The 21,270-nt window shown below is 41.1% G+C and overlaps 2 protein-coding genes across 4 annotated transcripts; both read left to right on the top strand.

Moving 5' to 3' along the window:
• Positions 1 to 1,712: 1,712 nt before the first annotated feature.
• On the top strand, positions 1,713 to 5,032 carry LOC121185199 (Golgi-associated plant pathogenesis-related protein 1-like). Of its 2 annotated transcripts, XM_041043245.1 has the most exons (6): positions 1,713 to 1,839; positions 2,070 to 2,097; positions 2,254 to 2,463; positions 2,904 to 2,981; positions 3,226 to 3,375; positions 4,531 to 5,032. In XM_041043245.1, the coding sequence occupies exons 2-6, from the start codon at positions 2,091 to 2,093 to the stop codon at positions 4,533 to 4,535; spliced, it is 450 nt and encodes a 149-aa protein (XP_040899179.1). In that variant the 5' UTR covers positions 1,713 to 1,839; positions 2,070 to 2,090; the 3' UTR covers positions 4,536 to 5,032. The 2 variants fall into 2 exon arrangements, with proteins under 2 accessions (XP_040899179.1, XP_040899178.1); XM_041043244.1 differs by lacking the exon at positions 4,531 to 5,032 and having other exon boundaries at positions 3,226 to 3,386.
• Positions 5,033 to 12,994: 7,962 nt separating this feature from the next.
• On the top strand, positions 12,995 to 15,260 carry LOC121185200 (Golgi-associated plant pathogenesis-related protein 1-like). Of its 2 annotated transcripts, XM_041043247.1 has the most exons (6): positions 12,995 to 13,126; positions 13,333 to 13,360; positions 13,552 to 13,761; positions 14,191 to 14,268; positions 14,505 to 14,654; positions 15,124 to 15,260. In XM_041043247.1, exons 2-6 carry the CDS (start codon positions 13,354 to 13,356, stop codon positions 15,126 to 15,128), a joined length of 450 nt encoding a protein of 149 aa, XP_040899181.1. In that variant the 5' UTR covers positions 12,995 to 13,126; positions 13,333 to 13,353; the 3' UTR covers positions 15,129 to 15,260. The 2 variants fall into 2 exon arrangements, with proteins under 2 accessions (XP_040899181.1, XP_040899180.1); XM_041043246.1 differs by lacking the exon at positions 15,124 to 15,260 and having other exon boundaries at positions 14,505 to 14,665.
• Positions 15,261 to 21,270: the final 6,010 nt, after the last annotated feature.

The following is a 21,270-nucleotide window of genomic DNA, read 5'->3' as shown; positions in this document are numbered from 1 at the left end:
AAAATCTGTTAAAAAAAAAAAAGCTCTGTCAAATTACAGACAGTGAGGACAGTATTGCGCAATACCACTCACACAACCATCACTTTGCAGACAGACCAGGAGTGAGTTCCCCCGAGGTCTCTGTCTGAGTTTAAAGCTACCTTCACCAGCTGACAGATCTTTACATCCCATCTTTACGTCCCCTTGTTGTTCATAATGACAAGGTACATCTTTGCACAAAACAGAGAAATGTGTGCATTGTATAATTATATGTGACATTTAAAGCAGTGGCTCTGAGACCCGTCAAAACAGGTTTCTGTCAGTCTCAGTCAACATGCAAATCAGATTCCCCACCTTCACTCCTATTGAGAAGATGGGAGCAGCCTGGGCTGAGCCCTGCTTTTCCCTTGCAGGTTTTTGGCACCTAAAACCTTCTAACCACAACTTCAGGCAACTGCCATCACAATGGTAGGTGTTCCCAGTTCACCCTCACTAAACGAACCACCATATCCTCGAACATGGTGTTTGTTATGGCCAATCCATGATGAGAACAGAAGTCCGATGACAATCCACTTGGCTTCATATTACCCACATGAGCACTGAACTCCCCCAGGAGGACTACAGAGTCCCTGGGTGATAGCCTTTCCAGGACCCCACCCACAGACTCCAAGAAGGCTGGATACTACAACCTAGAGTAACCAGGCAAACCTTCTATTTGGTGCAGGAGCACAGGTGCAGTTGCTTGCAGCAGAGATGACCCTCTTGTGGTCCCAGAGCCACTACTGTGCATGGAGGTGAGCTCCACTATATCTCGCTGGTGCCTCTCCACCTCCCGTACCAACTCCAGCTCCTTCCCAACCAGAGAGGTGACATCCCATGTCCCGTCCCCTGCCACCCAGCCTAACATGATTCCTGTCCCTGCAGATGGTGGACCCACAGGCTGGTCAATGTCCACCTACAATATAAAATCACAAGTATGGAACAACTTTATTTTTGTGAGCCTTAGACAGTTGTGAATATTCAGAGTTCACAGTTGACTGTGAAGCTCTGGGGCGAGCAATTCACACCAACAACATTTGCTGGATTTGTGGTAAACACAGGCATGCATTAAGGACTAAGGAGTACAGTGAGCTGATGGGCTCCATGTGCTTTTGAAGTTTTCTGTTCATGTTTAATTCAGGCCTCGGCTTGTTAAAACCACCAGCAACTGCAGACGATTGCTGCCAGATGGCAGGAAGGAATCTGAACCGTACTGGAGGAGGGTTTAACACAACCTGTTTGGTGGCACCTCAACATGCCTTCACTCATCTGTTCAGTGTTTACATCTTTCCTTTGTCAAAAGAGTATGTCTGCAGCTGCTTAATTACTTTATTAATCACTTGTACTTGAGAGGTGCTTCCCCAGAGCCAGGGCGGTAACCCAGACTGAGCACTATTATCTGTGAAGTAACAGTCGTATCACCAAACCCTGCATGAAGAAAGTATCAAGGAACCAGCCAATGTAAACTTATTATCACATGTTCAATTACCTTCCACAACATGTTAACAAGCAGCCTGATTTGCCTTAATGTGTCTGTGGAGGTTTTGATTAGAGAGACAAAGATCCACTGCAGAATCCACTCTTCATCAAAATCTGAATTTAAGTCTGCATGTGCAGAATGTGGGATGTCCCACTATGAGTCATGAAGAAGCATAAGTGGCACAGTGAAATAACCACAAGCAGGGGCTGGGTGTATGTCTCCTCCTACGTATAGAGATGAGGAAGGAAAGGGAAGGCTCATGTAAATAAATACCAGCTTCAAGACAGCAGAAGTAACTGTGTCTTTACAGGACAGGACCTTACGAGAGCACCCTGACTCAGGTGAGTGCCGCAGAGTACTGCAGTAATACTGCAGTAATCTCCTTCAGCATCCTGCCATAGGGAGGGTAGTGACTGTAGCCACTGACTGTGTGATATTGTTCCTTTTCACCATCACTGTACTGTGCCTGAGCACCTGGTGAATGTTTATTTATTTGTTACATGTGAATTTGTTGTCATTTATTATATCATTGATATCATTTTTATTTTTAACTGTGTTTATTCCATTCCAGCCTTCATCACCACACTGTACAATGGCAGGTCAGTGCACTGTTTGCTCTCAAATTATTATGAAGAACACAAAAGGCATCATGACTGAGGAAATCTGTATTAACAGCCAGTCTTTTGTGTAAAGGGTATGTTTTGTCTCAGCACTAAAAGCTCATCAATTGATAAAGTTTTTTTTTCCATCTGCAGATTCAAGCTTTCAGCAGGAGTTCCTGGCAACCCACAACTCCTACAGGGCAAAGCACAGCACACCACCACTGAAATTCAACAGTGAGCTGAGTGCTGCATGTCAGAAATGGGCCGATCACTTGCTGGAAAGAAACTCCCTGGGCCACAGCGACACAAAGGATGGAGAGAATGTCTTCACTATGTCCAGCTCAGCAGGTCTCAAGCTAACAGGTGGATTACGCACACAACCCTCACACTTTATCATCCTTTTATCAAGTCCTTCTTTTTTAATTCATTCAGATTTTCCAAATCATTTCTTTATTTCAAGCTGTTTGGTAATTCATTTACACATGATCATGGTGATTGATTAAAGTAACATTTGAAATTCCAAATCAATAAGTCATCAGATATACTCTGGGTTTACTCAGCACACTCAGGGGTTTTGCTGCTACAGCCTTACATGTTCCAGTATGACCAGCAGCCTATCGTGGCTGATGTTAGCAAACTTCAAGACATTCCTGAGCCAGTTCTGTAACTTTATGACTCTTCTCTACTTACTCCAGTGCTACACTATGTTTCAGCACAAATGTTTTGCCATTTCTATGATTTTTGTTTGTTTGTTTTAACAAAAACTCATTTTTCTTTTCCTTTTTTCCTCTTTTATGTATTAGGAAAAGAAGCTGTTGATGCGTGGTACAGTGAGATCAAGGATTACGACTGGAAGAACCCTGGATTCACCGGCACTACTGGTAAAACACATCCCATCTGACGGTCTCTATAGAAAGTCTGTCAATAAAGAATGTGTACCTAAAATAACTTAAAGATTAAACCATAAGAATGAATGAAGTTGCTAATTGGTCATTATCTTTCTAACCCTCTCTAAGAATTCAGTTTGAATTCGTTTTAGATGTAGGTATACAATATAATGCATTTAACATAACACTGAAAGATCAAACAGCCCCAAACTCTGACATGCTGTGTCTCTTCCTGCAGGTCATTTCACTCAGGTGGTGTGGAAAGAGAGCACTGAACTGGGCGTGGGCTTGGCCACCAATGGCAAAAGGGCCTTTGTGGTGGGACAGTACCGGCCAGCTGGCAACATGGCCATGCCGGGATACTTTGAGAAAAACGTGCTGCCAAAAGGTAACAGCTGACCACAATTTAACATATTTTGTTGTTGAAGTTGCAGATTAATGCTGCAGAACGCAACTTTACACGTTCGTAGCTCCAAAGGGAAATGAGAAGTTCTGTTCTTAGCAACTCTGTAAGATGCAACTGTAAAGCATATTTACTCATCTACTGTGGTCGAGTACAGTTTTGAGGTACTTGTACTTTATTACTTCCATTTTACTTTTACTTCACTACATTTCTCTCAATCTCAATAATATCCGAAACAGTTCAAGTAAGCTCTGCCCAATATTAAAATACAGCTACAGCGTCAGCACAACACTGTGTGCAGAAACTTTTGAATCTTTTAATAAGGCTTTAAATGCAGTAACTTGCTACTGACAGGCTACTGACACAGTCTGCACCCGTAGATCACAGTCTTTGGTTGTTTTGGAAAGAAGAATGTTGCAGCAAGAAGAATGCTGTTGGATTTATTAAAAAAAAATGTGGTTAATGTCATAACTAACCAGTTTGTGTGGGATCTAAACTTTGACTTTATCCTATGGGGTGCATGCAGTGACTGCTGAGGGGAAACTCTTAGCTTTTTTTTTTTTTTTTAATGAACTTGATGTTGGTGCAGTTAGATCAGTGGTTCTCAAACTTCATCCTGTCACACCCTCCCTTCAGTAACCCCATCACCACCCCACAATGTTTTTTTTTTTTTTTATCACTCATTAACTATGACAGGGGAAGAAACTAATAAAGAAAGATCACTGTGGTCAGCATCAGCAAACTCTGGTTTGTTTATTTTCACTACATGCTGTAAATCAAAGTCATTCAACTAAGTTTCACTCCATAGTTTTACCCCGGTCTTCCACACCCTGGTCCACCGCAGCAGCCCTATGTCCCCACATAGGTACCCATCCCTCAGTTTGAGAACCGCTGAATTATATGAACATCTTCTGCTCACTGTATGTAAAGTAGAGTCTATATATAGATGCAGTTGTCTCAGTCAGTGGGGAATGAGTCATTGGGGCGGATGTTTCTTCTCATGCAGCCACTTTTCAGTCCTCTGGCATATTTAACTTATTCTCATCTTAAAGAAAATGGACATTTTTCCTGTGTGTTTCTCAGGCTTTAGCTTCATCTTTCTTCTTGCATGCCTCACTGATATTTACTGTCACTTTCCAGCATAAAGGCTGTGAATTTTACAGCTGGCAGTGGGGTGGGAGGTACAGACAAAACCTCCAGTGGGGGAGCTGGAGTGAGGCCAAGGAAAACCTGCACTCTGCTGTAGATGACCTGGACCATCCCTGCAACGCTCAGCGCACCACCTCTTAATACTTCATGTTGTAAATACGTTTTTTTTTTTTTTAATCTAATAAGCCAGCCAATCTTATAAAACTCTTTTGATTCAGAATGCTTGTGATTATAAATCAATGTGGAATATGTTGGCAATATATTATGACACAAGGTCTATTCAAATACCGGTACTCACTCTCACACAACTGGGAACATGAAACCATGAAGTGATGGATTCAACATGAATACAATCAAATGTTCATGTTACTGTGATTCTTCTTCTGGTTTACATCAACCACATCTGTATGAATATTCAAAAATATGTTCTGCCATGAAAGACAATGAATAACGACACAGAAATGACAAAATAAACTGATTTTAAATATCTACACATTATGGAAATGTATTAATGTTATATATAAACTTATGGTTCAGATCAACACCTGAGCTGGAAAAAACTGAAATAATAAAACATGCATCTGAGGACCTTCACAGGTGGTCCTCACTGAACTGAACTGAACACTGAATTTGTTTTAATTAATTATTTATCACCAATTGCTCAATCAATCATCATTTATCAAGAATGATACTTTGCACTCTGCACTTCTTTTACAGTGTGGCATTTTAGGTTAAGACACTGATTCACAATGAGTCTGCAATGAATAATTAATTTAATACCGACATAAACAAGCACAATAAACTTTATTTAAAAAAATAAAAACGTCTTGGATGGGTTAAAAAAGTATTTTCAACAATGTGTAAAAAATATATATCTCTTTATCTCCAGATTGAGCAAAGCTACCATCCACATTACCAGTCCATGTGACCTTCCAGAAGGTACTAGGTGGCAGCAACACACAGAAAAGTGCACAGAAACAGGAAATCTGCTGCTGCTTTCAGAAAATTTTGAGATTCTCTCACTAACTATTGTTCAGTATGATTGTAAGTGTTATTAACTGTAACTCAGTGACTACATTTCCTCAAAAACACTTCTCTCACAAGGCTACATGAAGATGGGCGGCACTGTGGTACAGTGGTTAGCACTGTCTCCTTACAGCATTGGAAACGGCACCAACTTAGGATTCAAAACAAAGGGAACGGTGACCTTACACCACTTTTCAGGATTAGTGATTGATTTCACATTGGAATATGAATAAATTATGTGTTTTATTTTCGTTATTAAATACTGTACTCATGTTTAGAATTATGTCACAGCTTAAAAGAACAGAGCTCTGGTGTGTATTCAGCTTCAGATAATGTATCAATAATATTAATATTAATATTATTGTTATTATTATTATTATTATTAGTAGTAGTAGTAGTAGTAGTAGTAGTAGTATTACCATCATTATTATTGTTGCTGATGCTATCAGACAGAAAACAGAGCCCATCATCATCATCACTAAATCTCTGATCTATTATGAGGGATAACTGGATCTACTGTATGATGGAAACCAAAGGTCCAGTGTATCAGGAGGAAGTTGTACAAGCTAAAATAAGAATGTGTGTGTACTCTGTGTCTGTCTGCTTTGCCTAATGTCCTCTGTCCAGCTACGAGGAGGAGGAGAAGGACAGTATACTTGCAACCTTTCCAACAGATGTCCTGTTGGGATTAAAGTCCTGACAATCAACATCCAACCTTGTGAGTTTATAGTCATGTATGGATGGGATCATCAGTCCTAAATGTGTATATGACCATGAAATAAACTGCAAGGAATAAAAACAAAAAACAAAAAAATGTCTCTGTCTGACACAGAGTGCCCCCTTGTGGCTGTAGGTTCTCAGAAAGCTCTCACTAACAACACTGTCATAAATCCAGATGAGGAAACCTGATTGTTTCATGCTTCCTTTGTGTCGTGTTGTTCCGCAGTCCAATTGTCTGTTAGTGAACAAAGCACTAAAAGAATGAAGTGAGTTGAGCGAATTAACAATGTGCAGGCACCATTCCTCTGTGTTGTGGTTTTGCCTTTTCAATCAGCACCTGCTCAGGATTCTGGATGTGCATTCATTCTTCCTGGCAGCATTATTAAGTTCAGTGAGTCCTAACTGCGTAGAGCACTCTTTGATTTTATTTGCACACAACAATAAGTCATTACTGTATGTCTCAATGCCACTGACTGAACTGAGGAGTTCAGTCAGTGACTGTGGGTACATTTACTAAGATCAAACAAACATCCTATTTTGGTCTATGATAATCCAGAACTGATTAATGGTGAAGGCTTATTGAAATGGCAGCACCTCAGGATCCTCTTATGTTTAACTGAATCATTAACTCTGTGTCATGACTAGGCCCTAAGGGGGCTGTTTTCTCAACCCTTTCGTTATGTTTTGAACTCTTTTGTGGACATTTGGACCTTTTCGGACTCTTGTTCAGTTTCTTAAGTTTTGTTAATAGTTCCTGTTTTATTTTGAAATCACAACCCTTGTGTTTCTTGTCATAGTTTACTTCCTGTCTTTGTCTATTTTTTTGCCATTTGTGATTTTCTGCCCCGCCCTAATTGATTTCAATTGTTGCCCATTGCCTTGTGTATTAAAGACTTGTTTTCCTGTGTCCTTGTCAGTTAGTCTGTGTGTTTGTTCATACCTAAGTCTGCCAGTGTGTGTGTGCCACGTCAAGTCCCCATGTTTTTCTCTTGTGCTTTTCATGTGTTTTCCCCCTCATGGACTTGGACCTTGGTTTCCTTTGTTGTCAAGTAAGGACCTCTGGAGTTTATTTTTGTGTTTCCTGTTTCCAGCTTTTTTTTTCTCCTTTGTGGATGATTTTTAGTTGTTTAAGTTTTGTTTCCTGGCCCTGGACTCTTCCAGTGATTTTGGTTTATTAAAAGACTTTTAGTTAATTCATCTGCCTGTCTTGGGGGATGTTTTGCATTTGGGTCCTCTGTTCTCTCGTGTTCCTGGTTGCCTCGGTTGCGACTTGCGTGACACTTTGTAGACATTCAATGACACAAATGGGACAGGTGTGGATCTGTGAGACAAGCAAAGCACAGGTCAAAAAACATGCTGTCTGTGAACTAAAGCATACTCCCTGTAGAGAAGGGAAGTAATGACCAAATCCACAGCCTGTAGGTGACAGGCTGAGGTGACACAAGCGGTGGTGCTATGCTTAAACAGCAATAAACTGTTGAATTATATTCTGAATTTAATACAAGATTGTGAAGCCACATTAAACTTAGTTTTATCTACCTGTTCAATCAGTTAATTCACAAAGCAATGTGATGATAGTGAGGTGTTGTTCCTCACATGTGGTATTGTATGATTTATTTCTTCATCCTTGGAATGATCTGCGTGCTATCAGGATGTAAATCTCTTCAGAGGCAATAAAAACACATATTTTCACTGTTTGTTTTAGGAGTGTCATCTGCAACCTCAAGCTTCACCTCCCTCCCTCGAGGTAAACACTGTGGAAAATAAAGTACATATCGATATTTCTTCAGAATAAGACCACTTTGCGTATTTGATTGCCCAGAGCATTGCTCTGTAAAGCTGCGTCCAACCTCAGCAGCCAAAAATCTAGCACAAACAACAGGTATGATTGCTAATACCTTTCATACTCAGCCAGGTACAGCAGAGATTTGAGATTTGCATAAAGTCAGCATTCATCAATTTAATGGCAGATTTTTTCTGAGTCAGTTACCAAAACAAACTTGTGGTTTCTGTATTTCACTTGTGGCGAGATTGGGGGGTGGTAGCGGATAGCGGATGGTGTGTGGCACTACAACACCCAACTAAGAACAACCTAAGAAGCCAGAGAACGCCACCTTGGGAATTTCGCCCAAGGAAATCGTTATAAGCAACCGTGCCAACTCCAAGACACTCAGGTTTGTTATACAACGGAATAGAGCCATGGTACCAAAACGGAATCCACTCTTGAACGCGGAACATCGCGGAACCTGACACAACTTGACAAATTATGTCAAATTCCGCAATGTCCTGCGTTAAAGAGTGATTCCGTTTTGGTCGGCCGATTCCGTGATTCGGTGATCGTGGAAATCATAGGGCCTAAATAACACTAAAACGGTTGTGGTAGAAAAAAAATCAACAGACTGTAAATGTGTTTTTTTTAGGCTGTAAATTTGGCTATTTTAACATGGGGGTCAATGGAGAATTGCTCACTTCTGGAGCCAGCCCCCAGCGGCAGGCGAGGAACTGCAGCTTTTTGAACGCGGAAGTGATCCTCACTGCTGAAACCCTACAACTCCCCCCTTGCTCTGCCCCAGCACCAGAGCAAGGAAGCAGGCGACCAGGAAGTGGAGGGCCTCGGAGCCAGGAGCAAGAGAGGGTCAAGTTGGCCACAGCACCCTTTTATAGAGTGCCCTCATGTGGTGATAGGCTAACAAGGACTGAGGTGAACAAGACTGCGCACACTCGCACTGGGAGGAAAGATGGCACATCTCATTCTGCTACACACTGATCTGTATGAAGTCATAAATAGGATGTAGTTTGATTCTAAGTTGAATTAACAGTTTTCTGGTGAATGAGTGGTCTCTCTTCTTTTTTTTTTGCTTTTATTCTGTTAGGACAGTTGGAGAGAGACAGGAAATGGGGAGAGAGAGAGAGAGAGAGAGAGAGAGAGAGAGAGAGAGAAAGGGGGGAATGACATGCAGCAAAGGGCTGGAGGGTAGAATCAAACCCCAGGCTGCAGCAGGGAGGACTATAGTCTCAGTTCATGGGGTGCCTGCTCTATTGAGTGAGCTATACAGCGTCCAAGAGTGGTCTCCTTTTAACTGTATATGGATACATTTAGGTGTGCATCACCCCAATATCACTCTAAAAATTATTGGTATCTGTTAATTTTACAATATTCTGTCTGAATTTCAGACTCCACGTGTCAGATTTCACCACAGTCTGTGGTCTGCTGTAGTTTTTTTTTCCTCTGGTCAGTCTTTTCCAGAAAAAATATTCACCTACCTCAAAGTGTCACAAATAAAAATGTACGGTCGGCTGGGTTCATCGCTTTGGTGCTGACTGAAATAACTCAACAACTGTTGCACATGCAGATTTCTGCAAACATTTATGTTGTTTACATTCATTAAACTCTGGTGATCCAATGACTCTTCATCTGTCACCATCAACATTTCCAGTTGGTCTCATACTTTGGTTTATGACCAAATACTTGTCAAACTAATGACGTTCCCATCAGCCTCAGCTGTACTTTGTATTTAGTCAGAAAATGCTAACAGGCTCACATTATACACTAAGATGATGAACATGGTATGAGCATCATACCTGGTCAACATCAGCATGTTAGTGAGATCATTGTGAAAATGTTAGCATGCTGCTGCTAGCAAATGGCTCAAAGCACTGATGTCCTTATAGCCTCCCAGAGCCAGTCACATGGCTGTGGACTATTAGGGCTCTAACTTTGTGTCCCATTGTGTTCATCTTTCCACTTTTGATGTGTGTATTTCAACCAGCTGGCATGATCACACAAGGTATAAAAGAGCTTTATTCTGATAACAGCATTGCTGCTAATGAGACAGAATAAAGATTAATGAGTGATTCAGAACATGGCTTCTTATTCATTCCAGGACTGTTTCGGTTTGCTGCCCCCGCCTCCCGCACAAAACACAAACAACACAAATGACACATTTTGTTTGATCAGTTATAAATAATGAATATATGTGCGTGTGTTTGTGCGTTCTTATGTGTGTATCTTTCAGAAAATCAGCCTGTGTTTTATCTGTGTTTTATCTGTTTTCTGAACCCTTTTGTTTTGTTATGAACTCTTTTGTGGACATTTGGACCTTTTCGGATTCTTGTTTAGTTTATTAAGTTCAGTTGGTAGTTCCTGTTTTATTTTGAAATGAATGGCCCTTGTGTGTCTTGTCACTTTACAGACAGACCAGGAGTGGACTGCGAAGTTTAAAGCTGCCTTAAAGCTGACAGATCTTTACATCCCTTCATTGTTGTTCATAGTGACAAGGTACATCTTTGCACAAAACAGAGAAATGTGTGCATTGTATAATTATATGTGGCATTTAAAGCAGTGGCTCTGAGACCCGTCAAAACAGGTTTCTGTCAGTCTCAGTCAACATGCAAATCAGATTCCCCACCTTCACTCCTATTGAGAAGATGGGAGCAGCCTGGGCTGAGCCCTGCTTTTCCCTTGCAGGTTTTTGGCACCTAAAACCTTCTAAACCAAGTATCCACCGTCACAATGGTGCTCAGTCGGATTTTATGTCCTCAGCCTGAGATACATGAGAACTTCTTACATAAGTGAGAGTTGAAGACCTTGCTGACAGAGGCCTCAGCCAGGTGTTCCCAGTTCACCCTCACTAAACGAACCACCATATCCTCGAACATGGTGTTTGTTATGGCCAATCCATGATGAGAACAGAAGTCCAATGACAATCCACTTGGGTTCATATCAGGCAGGTCATTCCTCCCAGCCACCACTTTCCAGGTTTCTCCATCATTACCCACATGAGCACTGAACTCCCCCAAGAGGACTACAGAGTCCCTATGTGATAGCCTTTCCAGGACCCCACCCAAAGACTCCAAGAAGGCTGGATACTACAGAGAATAAAGATTAATGAATGATTCATAACATGGCTTCTCATTAATTCCAGGACTGTTCTGGTTTTCTGCCTCTGCCTCCTGGATTAAATAAGATAAGACTGCTGAACATCAAGTTAGACATATAAGGCATATCAGACATACAAAGCCCTCAATGGCCAGGCTCCTTCATATCTCAAAGAGCTGATAGTACCATATTATCCCAACAGATTTCTTCGTTACCAGAATGCAGGTTTGCTTATGGTTCCCAGAATCTCTAAAAGTAGAATGGGAGGCCGAGCCTTTAGCTATCAGGCCCCTCTCCTGGGGAACTAACTGCCGGTTTGGGTTCAGGAAGCAGACACCTAGGCCTAGGCTGCTGGGGGACTTCCCATGATCCTCTCCTCTTCTCTCCTTCTCTCCTCAGACCCACTCTCACATTTATTAACCTTTATTACATGTCATTAACTCTGTGTCCTCTCTCTCCCGTAGTCCTGTGCTTGTCTCTCTCTCGTCTCTCTGTCTCTGTACATTTCTGCAGGTATCTCTGGCTCCGGAGCTGCATGTTCTCTGTCTGTGGTCCTGGCTCCACTGACCTGCTGCTGTTTATTGTCTACAATTATCCCTTTCTAACACATTATGTGCTTAATGTTCAACTCTGCTACAGATAGATTTTGAATTAATGTTCTATACCAACTGTAATATAAATAATTACCAATCATGACAGCTTTTTGCTTCTGTTTTCTATCATAACTATAATCTGCTGAGCACACAATATCCACTAACTGTTCTGTAATCTGAATGCTGGCCCTCTAACATTGTTCACTGCCAACCCTGTTTGTATAATGTTTTAAATTCTGGACATTCCTTCTCCTCCTCTCCTCCATTCCTAGCTGTCCTATCTTCCTCCTTTTCCTCCTTTCACCCAGCCTGGCCATCAGCAGGAGGGTCCCCCATCTGAGCCAGGTTCTGCTCAAGGTTTCTTCCTGTTAAAAGGGAGTTTTTTCTCGTCACTGTCTCCTTAAGGGCTCTGGCTCTGGGTCTCTGTAAAGCGCTTTGAGATCATTTTGATTGTGGAAGGAGCAATATAAATAAAATTGAATTGAATTGAATTGAATTAAATACAACCTGCAGCAACCAGGCAAACCTGCTATTTGGTGCAGGAGCACAGGTGCAGTTTCTTGCAGCAGAGGTGTCCCTCTTGTGGTGCCAAAGTTACTACTGTGCATGGAGGTGAGCTCCACTATATCTAGCTGGTGCCTCTCCACCTCCCGTACCAACTCCAGCTCCTTCCCAACCAGAGAGGTGACATCCCATGTCCCGTTCCCTGCCACCCAGCCTAACATGATTCCTGTCCCTGCAGATGGTGGACCCACAGGCTGGTCAATGTCCACCTACAATATAAAATCACAAGTATGGAACAACTTTATTTTTGTGAGCCTTAAACCGTTGTGAATATTCAGAGTTCACAGTTGACTGTGAAGCTCTGGGGCGAGCAATTCACATCAACAGTATTTGCTGTATTTATGGCAAACACAGGCATGCATTAAGGACTATTATTAATTCAATTCAGTTCAATTCAGTTTTATTTATATAGCTCCTTCCACAATCAAAATTGTCTCAAAGTGCTTTACAGAGACCCAGAGCCTGACCCCAGATCAGCACTTAAGTACAATTCCTTCCACAACATGTTAACAAGCAGCCTGATTTGCCTTAATGTGTCTGTGGAGGTTTTGATTAGAGAGACAAAGATCATCTGCAGAATCCACTCTTCATCAAAATCTGAATTTAAGTCTGCATGTGCAGAATGTGGGATGTCCCACTATGAGCACAGTGAAGTAACCACAAGCAGGGGCTGGGTGTATGTCTCCTCCTACGTCTAGAGATGAGGAAGGAAAGGGAAGGCTCATGTAAATAAATACCAGCTTCAAGACAGCAGAAGGAACTGTGTCTTTACAGGACAGGACCTTACGAGAGCACCCTGACTCAGGTGAGTGCCGCAGAGTATCTCCCTCAGCATCCTGCCATAGGGAGGGTAGTGACTGTAGCCTCTGACTGTGTGATATTGTTCCTTTTCACCATCACTGTACTGTGCCTGAGCACCTGGTGAATGTTTATTTGTTATATGTGAATTTGTTGTCATTTATTATATCATTGATATCAGTTTTATTTTTAACTGTGTTTATTCCATTCCAGCCTTCATCACCACACTGTACAATGGCAGGTCAGTGCACTGTTTGCTCTCAAATTATTATCAAGAACACAAAGGGCATCATGACTGAGGAAATCTGTATTAACACAGGCCACGATTCAGACTCTTCTGTGTGTGAACAGCCAGCCTTTTGTGTAAAGGGTATGTTTTGTCTCAGCACTAAAAGCTCATCAACTGATAAAGTTTTTTTTTTCCATCTGCAGATTCAAGCTTTCAGCAGGAGTTCCTGGCAACCCACAACTCCTACAGGGCAAAGCACAGCACACCACCACTGAAACTCAACAGTGAGCTGAGTGCTGCATGTCAGGAATGGGCCGATCACTTGCTGGAAATCGACTCCCTGGACCACAGCGACACAAAGGATGGAGAGAATGTCTTCACTATGTCCAGCTCAGCAGATTTCAAGCTAACAGGTGGATTACACACACAACCCTCACTCTTTATCATCCTTTTATCAAGTCCTTTTTTAATTCATTCAAATTTTCCAAATCATTTCTTTATTTCAAGCTGTTTGGTAATTCATTTACACATGATCATGGTGATTGATTAAAGTGAAACATTTGAAATTCCAAATCAATAAGTCATCAGACATACTCTGGGTTTATTCAGCACACTCAGGGGTTTTGCTGCTACAGCCTTACATGTTCCAGTATGACCAGCAGCCTATCGTGGCTGATGTTAGCAAACTTTATGACTCTTCTCTGCTTACTCCAGTCTTACACCATGTTTCAGCACTTTGTTGGTTTGCTTCAAAGAAAATGTTTTTCCATTTCTATGATTTTTGTTTTTTTAACAAGAATTCCCTTTTTTTTCTTTTCCCTTTTTTCTCTTTCATGTATAAGGGAAAGAAGCTGTTGATTCGTGGTACAGTGAGATCGAGGATTACGACTGGAACAACCCTGGAGACAGCGAAAGTACTGGTAAAACACATCCCATCTGATGACCTCCATAGAAAGTCCACCAATAAAGAATGTGTACCTAAAATAACTTAAAGATTAAACCATAAGAATGAATGAAGTTGCTAATTTGTCATTATCTTTCTAACCCTCTCTAAGAATTTAGTTTGAATTCGTTTTAGATGTAATATAATGCATTTAACATAAAACTGAAAGATCAAACAGCCCCAAACTCTGACATGCTGTGTCTCTTCCTGCAGGTCATTTCACTCAGGTGGTGTGGAAAGAGAGCACTGAACTGGGCGTGGGCTTTGCCACCAATGGCAAAACGGCCTTTGTGGTGGGACAGTACCGGCCAGCTGGCAACATGGACATGCCGGGATGCTTTGAGAAAAACGTGCTTCCAACAGGTAACAGCTGACCACAATATAACAGGCTACTGACACAGTCTGCACCCGTAGATCACAGTCTTTGGTTGTTTTGGAAAGAAGAATGTTTCAGCAAGAAGAATGCTGCTGGATTTATAAAGGTTTTTAGTTTCACTCCATAGTTTTCCCCTGGTCTTCCACACCCTGGTCCTCCGCAGATCTGTGTCCCCTCATAGGTACCCATCCCTCAGTTTGAGAACCGCTGAATTATATGAACATCTTCAGCTCACTGTATGTAAAGTAGAGTCTATATATAGATGCAGTTGTCTCAGTCAGTGGGGACAGAGTCATTGGGGCGGATGTTTCTTCTCATGCAGCCACTTTTCAGTCCTCTGGCATATTTAACTTATTCTCATCTTAAAGAAAATGGACATTTTTCCTGTGTGTTTCTCAGGCTTTAGCTTCATCTTTCTTCTTGCATGCCTCACTGATATTTACTGTCACTTTCCAGCATAAAGGCTGTGAATTTTACAGCTGGCAGTGGGGTGGGAGGTACAGACAAAACCTCCAGTGGGGGAGCTGGAGTGAGGCCAAGGAAAACCTGCACTCTGCTGATGACCTGGACCATCCCTGCAATGCTCAGCGCACCACCTCTTAATACTTCATGATGTATAAGTTTAAAAAAATCGAATAAAACAGCCAATCTTATAAAACAGTTTTGGTTCAGAATGCTTGTTTCTATAAATCAATACGGAATTGGTGCTTCCAGTTTTTATGCAGTATATATTATAAAATATGTCAAAACTCTGATGTTACCATGGCTCATAAATTCACTTGAAAAAAAGAAATAAGTGAGATGCATGAGGACTCACTGATTAGTTTGATGATCATGATGTGAATCATTTTGATTTTATTCCCAGAACCAAGAACAAATGTCACTGATAAATGTTTCTAAGTGCTAAGTTTTGGTCTCAGGGTTCCAAAGTTCTCCTCAGTCAGGTACGAGCAATCAGCAGAAGCAGCAGCTTCACAATTTCCGTATTTTGGCAATATGTTATGACACAAGTTCTGTTCAAATACACACACTCACACAACTGGAAGCAAACTTGATAATGTACAGATCAGCATAACTAGAGCTGAATATCATCTGTACTTTCTGCTTTTTACAGTTTCTTTACCAGCTTAGGAGAAGTAGCAATGAGGCACGTATAAGGTGACTTACAGTGAAGTGCACAACTTTTAAGAGCAGCTCTCCAGGGATCACGTGATTTTCAGATTTTTTAAATCTCTGGGAATAATAAACAATGTAAATGCAAATCGAATACGAAAAAATACTACTCATAATATGTCTATGATTATAATAACAATATAGGATTTCTGCTGAATTTCTGAAGAAAGTGTTTCCATCATTATATCACACACTTAATACAGAATATGGCAAAGTGTGATAATGACTGACTTTGTTTTAATTAATCATTTATCATCAATTGATCAATCGATCATCATTTATCAAGAATGATACTTTGCACTCTGCACTGCTTTTACAGTGTGGCATTTTAGGTTAAGACACTGATTCACAATGAGTCTGCAATGAATAATTGTAATACCTACATAAACAAGCCCATAAACTTTATTTAAAAAAAAAAGAAGTCCTAGATGTTACCAGTCCATGTGATGTTCTAGAAGGTACAACTAGGTGGCAGCAACACACAGAAAAGTGCACAGAAACAGGAAATCTGCTGCTGCTTTCAGAAAATTTTGAGATTCTCTCACTAACTATTGTTCAGTATGACTGTAAGTGTTATTAACTGTAGCTCAGTGACTACATTTCCCCAAAAACACTTCTCTCACAAGGTTACATGAAGATGGGCGGCACTGTGGTACAGTGGTTAGCACTGTCTCTTTACAGCATTGGAAACGGCACCAACTTAGGATTCATAACCAAGGGAACAGTGACCTTACACCTGATGCTGTACACTTTTCAGGATTAGTGATTGATTTCATATTGGAATATGAATAAATTATGTGTTTTATTTTCATTATTAAATACTGTACTCATGTTTAGAATTATGTCACAGCTTAAATGAACAGAGCTCTGGTGTGTAAGCATTGACTTAGTGAACATATAAAATCTTTTCTATTCTTGATTATTCAGCTTCAGCTAATGTATCAATATTATTATTATTAGTAGTAGTAGTAGTAGTAGTAGTAGTAGCAGTACCATCATTATTATTGTTGCTGATGCTATCAGACAGAAAACAGAGCCCATCATCATCATCACTAAATCTCCAATCTATTATGAGGGATAACTGGATCTACTGTATGATGGAAACCAAAGGTCCAGTGTATCAGGAGGAAGTTGTACAAGCTAAAATAAGAATGTGTGTGTACTCTGTGTCTGTCTGCTTTGCCTAATGTCCTCTGTCCAGCTACGAGGAGGAGGAGGACAGTATACATCAAACAGATGTCCTGTTGGGATTAAAGTCCTGACAATGAACATGCAACCTTGTGAGTTTATAGTCACGTATGGATGGGATCATCAGTCCTAAATGTGTATATGACCATGAAATAAACTGCAAGGAATAAAAACATCTGCCTGATCCCCCATCAACCGTGTCTCTGTCTGACACAGAGTGCCCCCTTGTGGCTGTAGGTTCTCAGAAAGCTCTCACTAACAACACTGTCATAAATCCAAACTATGAGGAAACCTGATTGTTTCTTGCTTCCTTTGTGTCGTGTTGTTCCGCAGTCCAATTGTCTGTTAGTGAACAAAGCACTAAAAGAATGAAGTGAGTTGAGTGAATTAACAATGTGCAGGCCTCATTCCTCTGTGTTGTGGTTTTGCCTTTTCAATCAGCACCTGCTCAGGATTCTGGATGTGCATTCATTCTTCCTGGCAGCATTATTAAGTTCAGTGAGTCCTAACTGTGTAGAGCACTCTTTGATTTTTTTTGCACACAACAATAAGTCATTACTGTATGTCTCTGTGCACATGTATGCCACTGACTGAACTGAACTTTTTTTTTTTCAGATCCCAGATAACAAAGTGCTTCATAACATACAAATGAAAACACAGTGACAAAAGCCTATGGATTCAGTAAAAAAAACGTTATCAAGTCAAATAACAAAAACATGGAGAAACAAATCAATCAGGGCAAGAAGCATCAATTAAATGCATCTGAGAAAAGGTGGATAATGTTTGAAGCACTGAACAGAGTTAACTGACCTGACAGCAGGACAGAAAAAGCTCAGTCACCATTTGGTTAAACAAATGGTTGGAAGGCTGAGATAAAGGCCGACCTGTACTACATCACACACCAGCTGTATCATGTGTAACTTGTGTTTCCTAAATGAAGCATAGAAAATGTGCATATTTTCTACAAGTACAAAAGAACATGGTAAAAGGGTTTTGATAAAACAAAATAAAGAAAAGTTGGATCAACGTTGCCGTCCTTAGAACCACACCATTAGCATGACTAACAACCAAAAAACACAGACAAATCCCACATTTCCCATACAAACGCAAACCACAAACACAAACATACAGACACACACAGACAAACATAGTGACAAGCCTTTTAGTTTGCTTTAAACGTGGACATGACAGATCACAACTGATCAAAATTTGTTTGATCCAGATACTTTTTTTTCAAGCCATTAAAACCTGCTCTACGTTGCTGATGTGACTTTAAGAGTTCAGAGTTCAAAGTTCAAATCTGACACTCACAGTATTGTTATTATGTAGAGACAGTAACTCGAATATGAATGAATACATTTCCTGTCTTTGAATTTCCTGACTGATCAAAACCACATTTCCCATAAACCCTGTTGCTTCCTGATCCCTCCCCTTTGCTGGCGTCTTGTGGAAGTGATTTTCCTGTGAGCCTCATGTTGCCAGGAACTCTGCAGTGTGGTCCTGAAGCCATTAGAGGCAGCCAGTCTTTTTGCTGAGAGCAGTTTGGTGATGAATACAATGCTACATAAGCAAATGAAATGAATGTTAATACACTCAGCTGGTACCAAAGCTCACAGAATCCACAGAGATGAAGACTAACGTAGATGGTACAGCAGAACTAGACCCTCCCCCGGTGCATCCAGCTGGCCCTGCAGCAACGCCCCGACATTACAGCACAGTTGGTGTATTTCTGTAACATGATATCCTGTGGCAGCAGGGTGGGCCGATGCATCCTGGACTTCCCCTGGACCATGCTGACCATTATGTCTGTTATACTGTGGGGCTGTGGCTGTGCATAGCCCGTTGGTGACTGTCTGGCTATGTTAGCATCAAATGGTCTTCACTCCAATCTCTGGAGAGCAGCCAAACACACACTCTGATGTATGCACATAATGCATACTAAATCTAAATGATAGGGAAAAATAAGTGGAGGGATGTATTTCTCCCTCTCCCTATATATCCATATTGTTTAGACACACACACACACATCTATATCTATATCTATATATATATAGACACACAGAGAGAGAGAGAGACAGAGAGAGAGAGAGAGAGAGAGAGAGAGAGAGGCCTATCACAAGGAGGAAGGAAGTGCCATGCATTGCAGAGAGCATAATCATTCAGGAAGGACTGAAGTAGAACAGATGATTTGTGGTGGATGGGTGGGGGGAGTGGTGTATCTGGTTAATTAGAGGATCTATCGAGGACTCGAGATATTGCGGTATTAAAATCTCCCCCACATACATGCATGTGGGAGTTTAGATTTGGGGTAGAAACAACATTAATTGTATGTCTTCTCATTTAGGTACACAGACATTAACTCAAACAAACGTCCTATTTTGGTCTACGATGATCCAGAACTGATTAATGGTGAAGGCTTACATAAGGCCTCTTATGTTTAACTGGATCATTAACTCTGTTGACACTCAATGAACTCAACTAACCTATGACTCAGCTATATGAAAAGGGAACGGTACAAGCATGTGTACATAAAATTTTCAGGGGAGATATAAGAGGTAGGAGATATAAGACTCCCTTGAAATTCTGTCCCACGAGCCGCTGATGGCGAGAGCTAGAGCTAGAGCTAGAGATTACAGTGATGACAAAACTGGAACCTGGAATCAGTTCAGCCATCATCAGTTCAATCCTGTGTCATTTATTCAGCAGCAAATGGCGCCATGATTTGTTAACAACAGTGACAGCTTCAGATCAGTTCTGTAGCACTTCTTCACATCTGGCTACTTCTCCATAGCAACAGCGTCCAAGGCTCCTGGGTATTGTGGTATTTAGACCCATGCCAAAGTGCTGAATGAAAGAAATCACGACTTCTCTGAAACAAAGTTAAAACAGTTCAAACTGATGGTCATAAACATGTACCTATGTACTGAGCAAACTGAGTACATAGGTACAAACTGACTTTCTATTATACAGGGAGGAGTGAGTGAGAGAGTGAGGAGGTGAGGGGGTGATTTCAGACACAGTCTCAGAGCTGAGATGGCTCTTACTGCATTATGCTAACCTAATTCATTCAATTGTAGTATTACTTCAGGTCTGACCAAACAGGCATGTCTTTTGTTGGAGCTGGTGGGCAGTACTGGTTATTATGGAGTGTATGAGTATTTCACATGCATCTTAATAGTATTTCAAAAACCATCTATCAGTGGCCTAAATCCAAGAGCATCAGTGTCAGGCTACAACCATACAGCTCTGTAAAAAGCCTATTCATTCTGCTTCTTTCCCAGCTCAGCCATTGTATTTTCGAGCATCTTTTACAAAGCCACCTCAGGGCGTAACCTGCTGTCAAACAAACACAGTTTGTCCTGACACACTTTGATCTTGTCTGATGTGTTTGTGTCGGCTGAAAGGGCTGCGGTTTGCAGCAGAACCAGTGACACTGGCTGAATGCTGCTGCAGTGGGAAGTGAGTAACCTGATATTAGAGTAAATCACTGGTTCTCTCGGCAGACATACTGTACACGAGCCCAGCTGTTCCTGTCTAACACCTGTCCATCCCAATAACCAGTTCCCCACAATATCTATACCAGGACCACTCACACAGCAGAGGAACAGCCCCCCCCCCACCCCAGCTGGGGCATTATTGTCCTCAAAATGTATTTAAGTCTCAATTTAAACTGGAGATGTTTGTCTGTGCCTGCATAATGATTCTGTACAAGCTGCAGTGAGAATATCACATTTAATATGGTACAAAACAACTCATTTAGGAACAAAAACCAATTCGAATTGTACAGATAGCAAACAACAAGTAAACACATCAGTCAGATTCAAAATATGAAAAAGCATCTTTCTCTTCTTTGTTACTATCCAGCAGGTGATGCTTGAGTCATTTGTCTCTAAAAAAAAAAAAATCTTTACATTTCAGAAATTACATGATGGAAATATTCAGATTCTATGACTATGTTCTTTTCTCCCAGATTCCCTCCCTGTTAGACAGACAGTGTAAGTTATAGTTTTCCTAAGCGGATGTTTTTATGATCAAATTACATCAATGACATCACAGGAAATCTTGTTAAAGCATCATAATCTCTGAGCAGGACTGATGTGAGTATGTCTTTCCCAGCAGCATCTGTTTCCTTTTTGTAGTATTGATCGGGCTGCTGCTGGAGGCTGAGTGCTGCAGTGTCTTGAAAAATGCTGAGTCATGGGAAGCAGCACTGGTTCAGCGGGGCTTCACAGAGACACACTG

This window comes from Toxotes jaculatrix, chromosome 7, assembly GCF_017976425.1.
Source record: "Toxotes jaculatrix isolate fToxJac2 chromosome 7, fToxJac2.pri, whole genome shotgun sequence".
NCBI classification, from domain to species: domain Eukaryota; kingdom Metazoa; phylum Chordata; class Actinopteri; family Toxotidae; genus Toxotes; species Toxotes jaculatrix.
This window is presented reverse-complemented; position numbering and strand designations above follow the sequence as displayed.

What these genes read in the sequence shown, in the direction of transcription:
- LOC121185200 (XM_041043246.1), top strand. An exon ending in AGCAGATTTCAAGCTAACAG is followed by an intron (nt 13,762 to 14,190) that starts GTGGATTACACA and finishes TTCATGTATAAG; the next exon opens with GGAAAGAAGCTGTTGATTCG. An exon ending in TGGAGACAGCGAAAGTACTG is followed by an intron (nt 14,269 to 14,504) that starts GTAAAACACATC and finishes CTCTTCCTGCAG; the next exon opens with GTCATTTCACTCAGGTGGTG.
- LOC121185199 (XM_041043244.1), top strand. An exon ending in AGCAGGTCTCAAGCTAACAG is followed by an intron (nt 2,464 to 2,903) that starts GTGGATTACGCA and finishes TTTATGTATTAG; the next exon opens with GAAAAGAAGCTGTTGATGCG. An exon ending in TGGATTCACCGGCACTACTG is followed by an intron (nt 2,982 to 3,225) that starts GTAAAACACATC and finishes CTCTTCCTGCAG; the next exon opens with GTCATTTCACTCAGGTGGTG.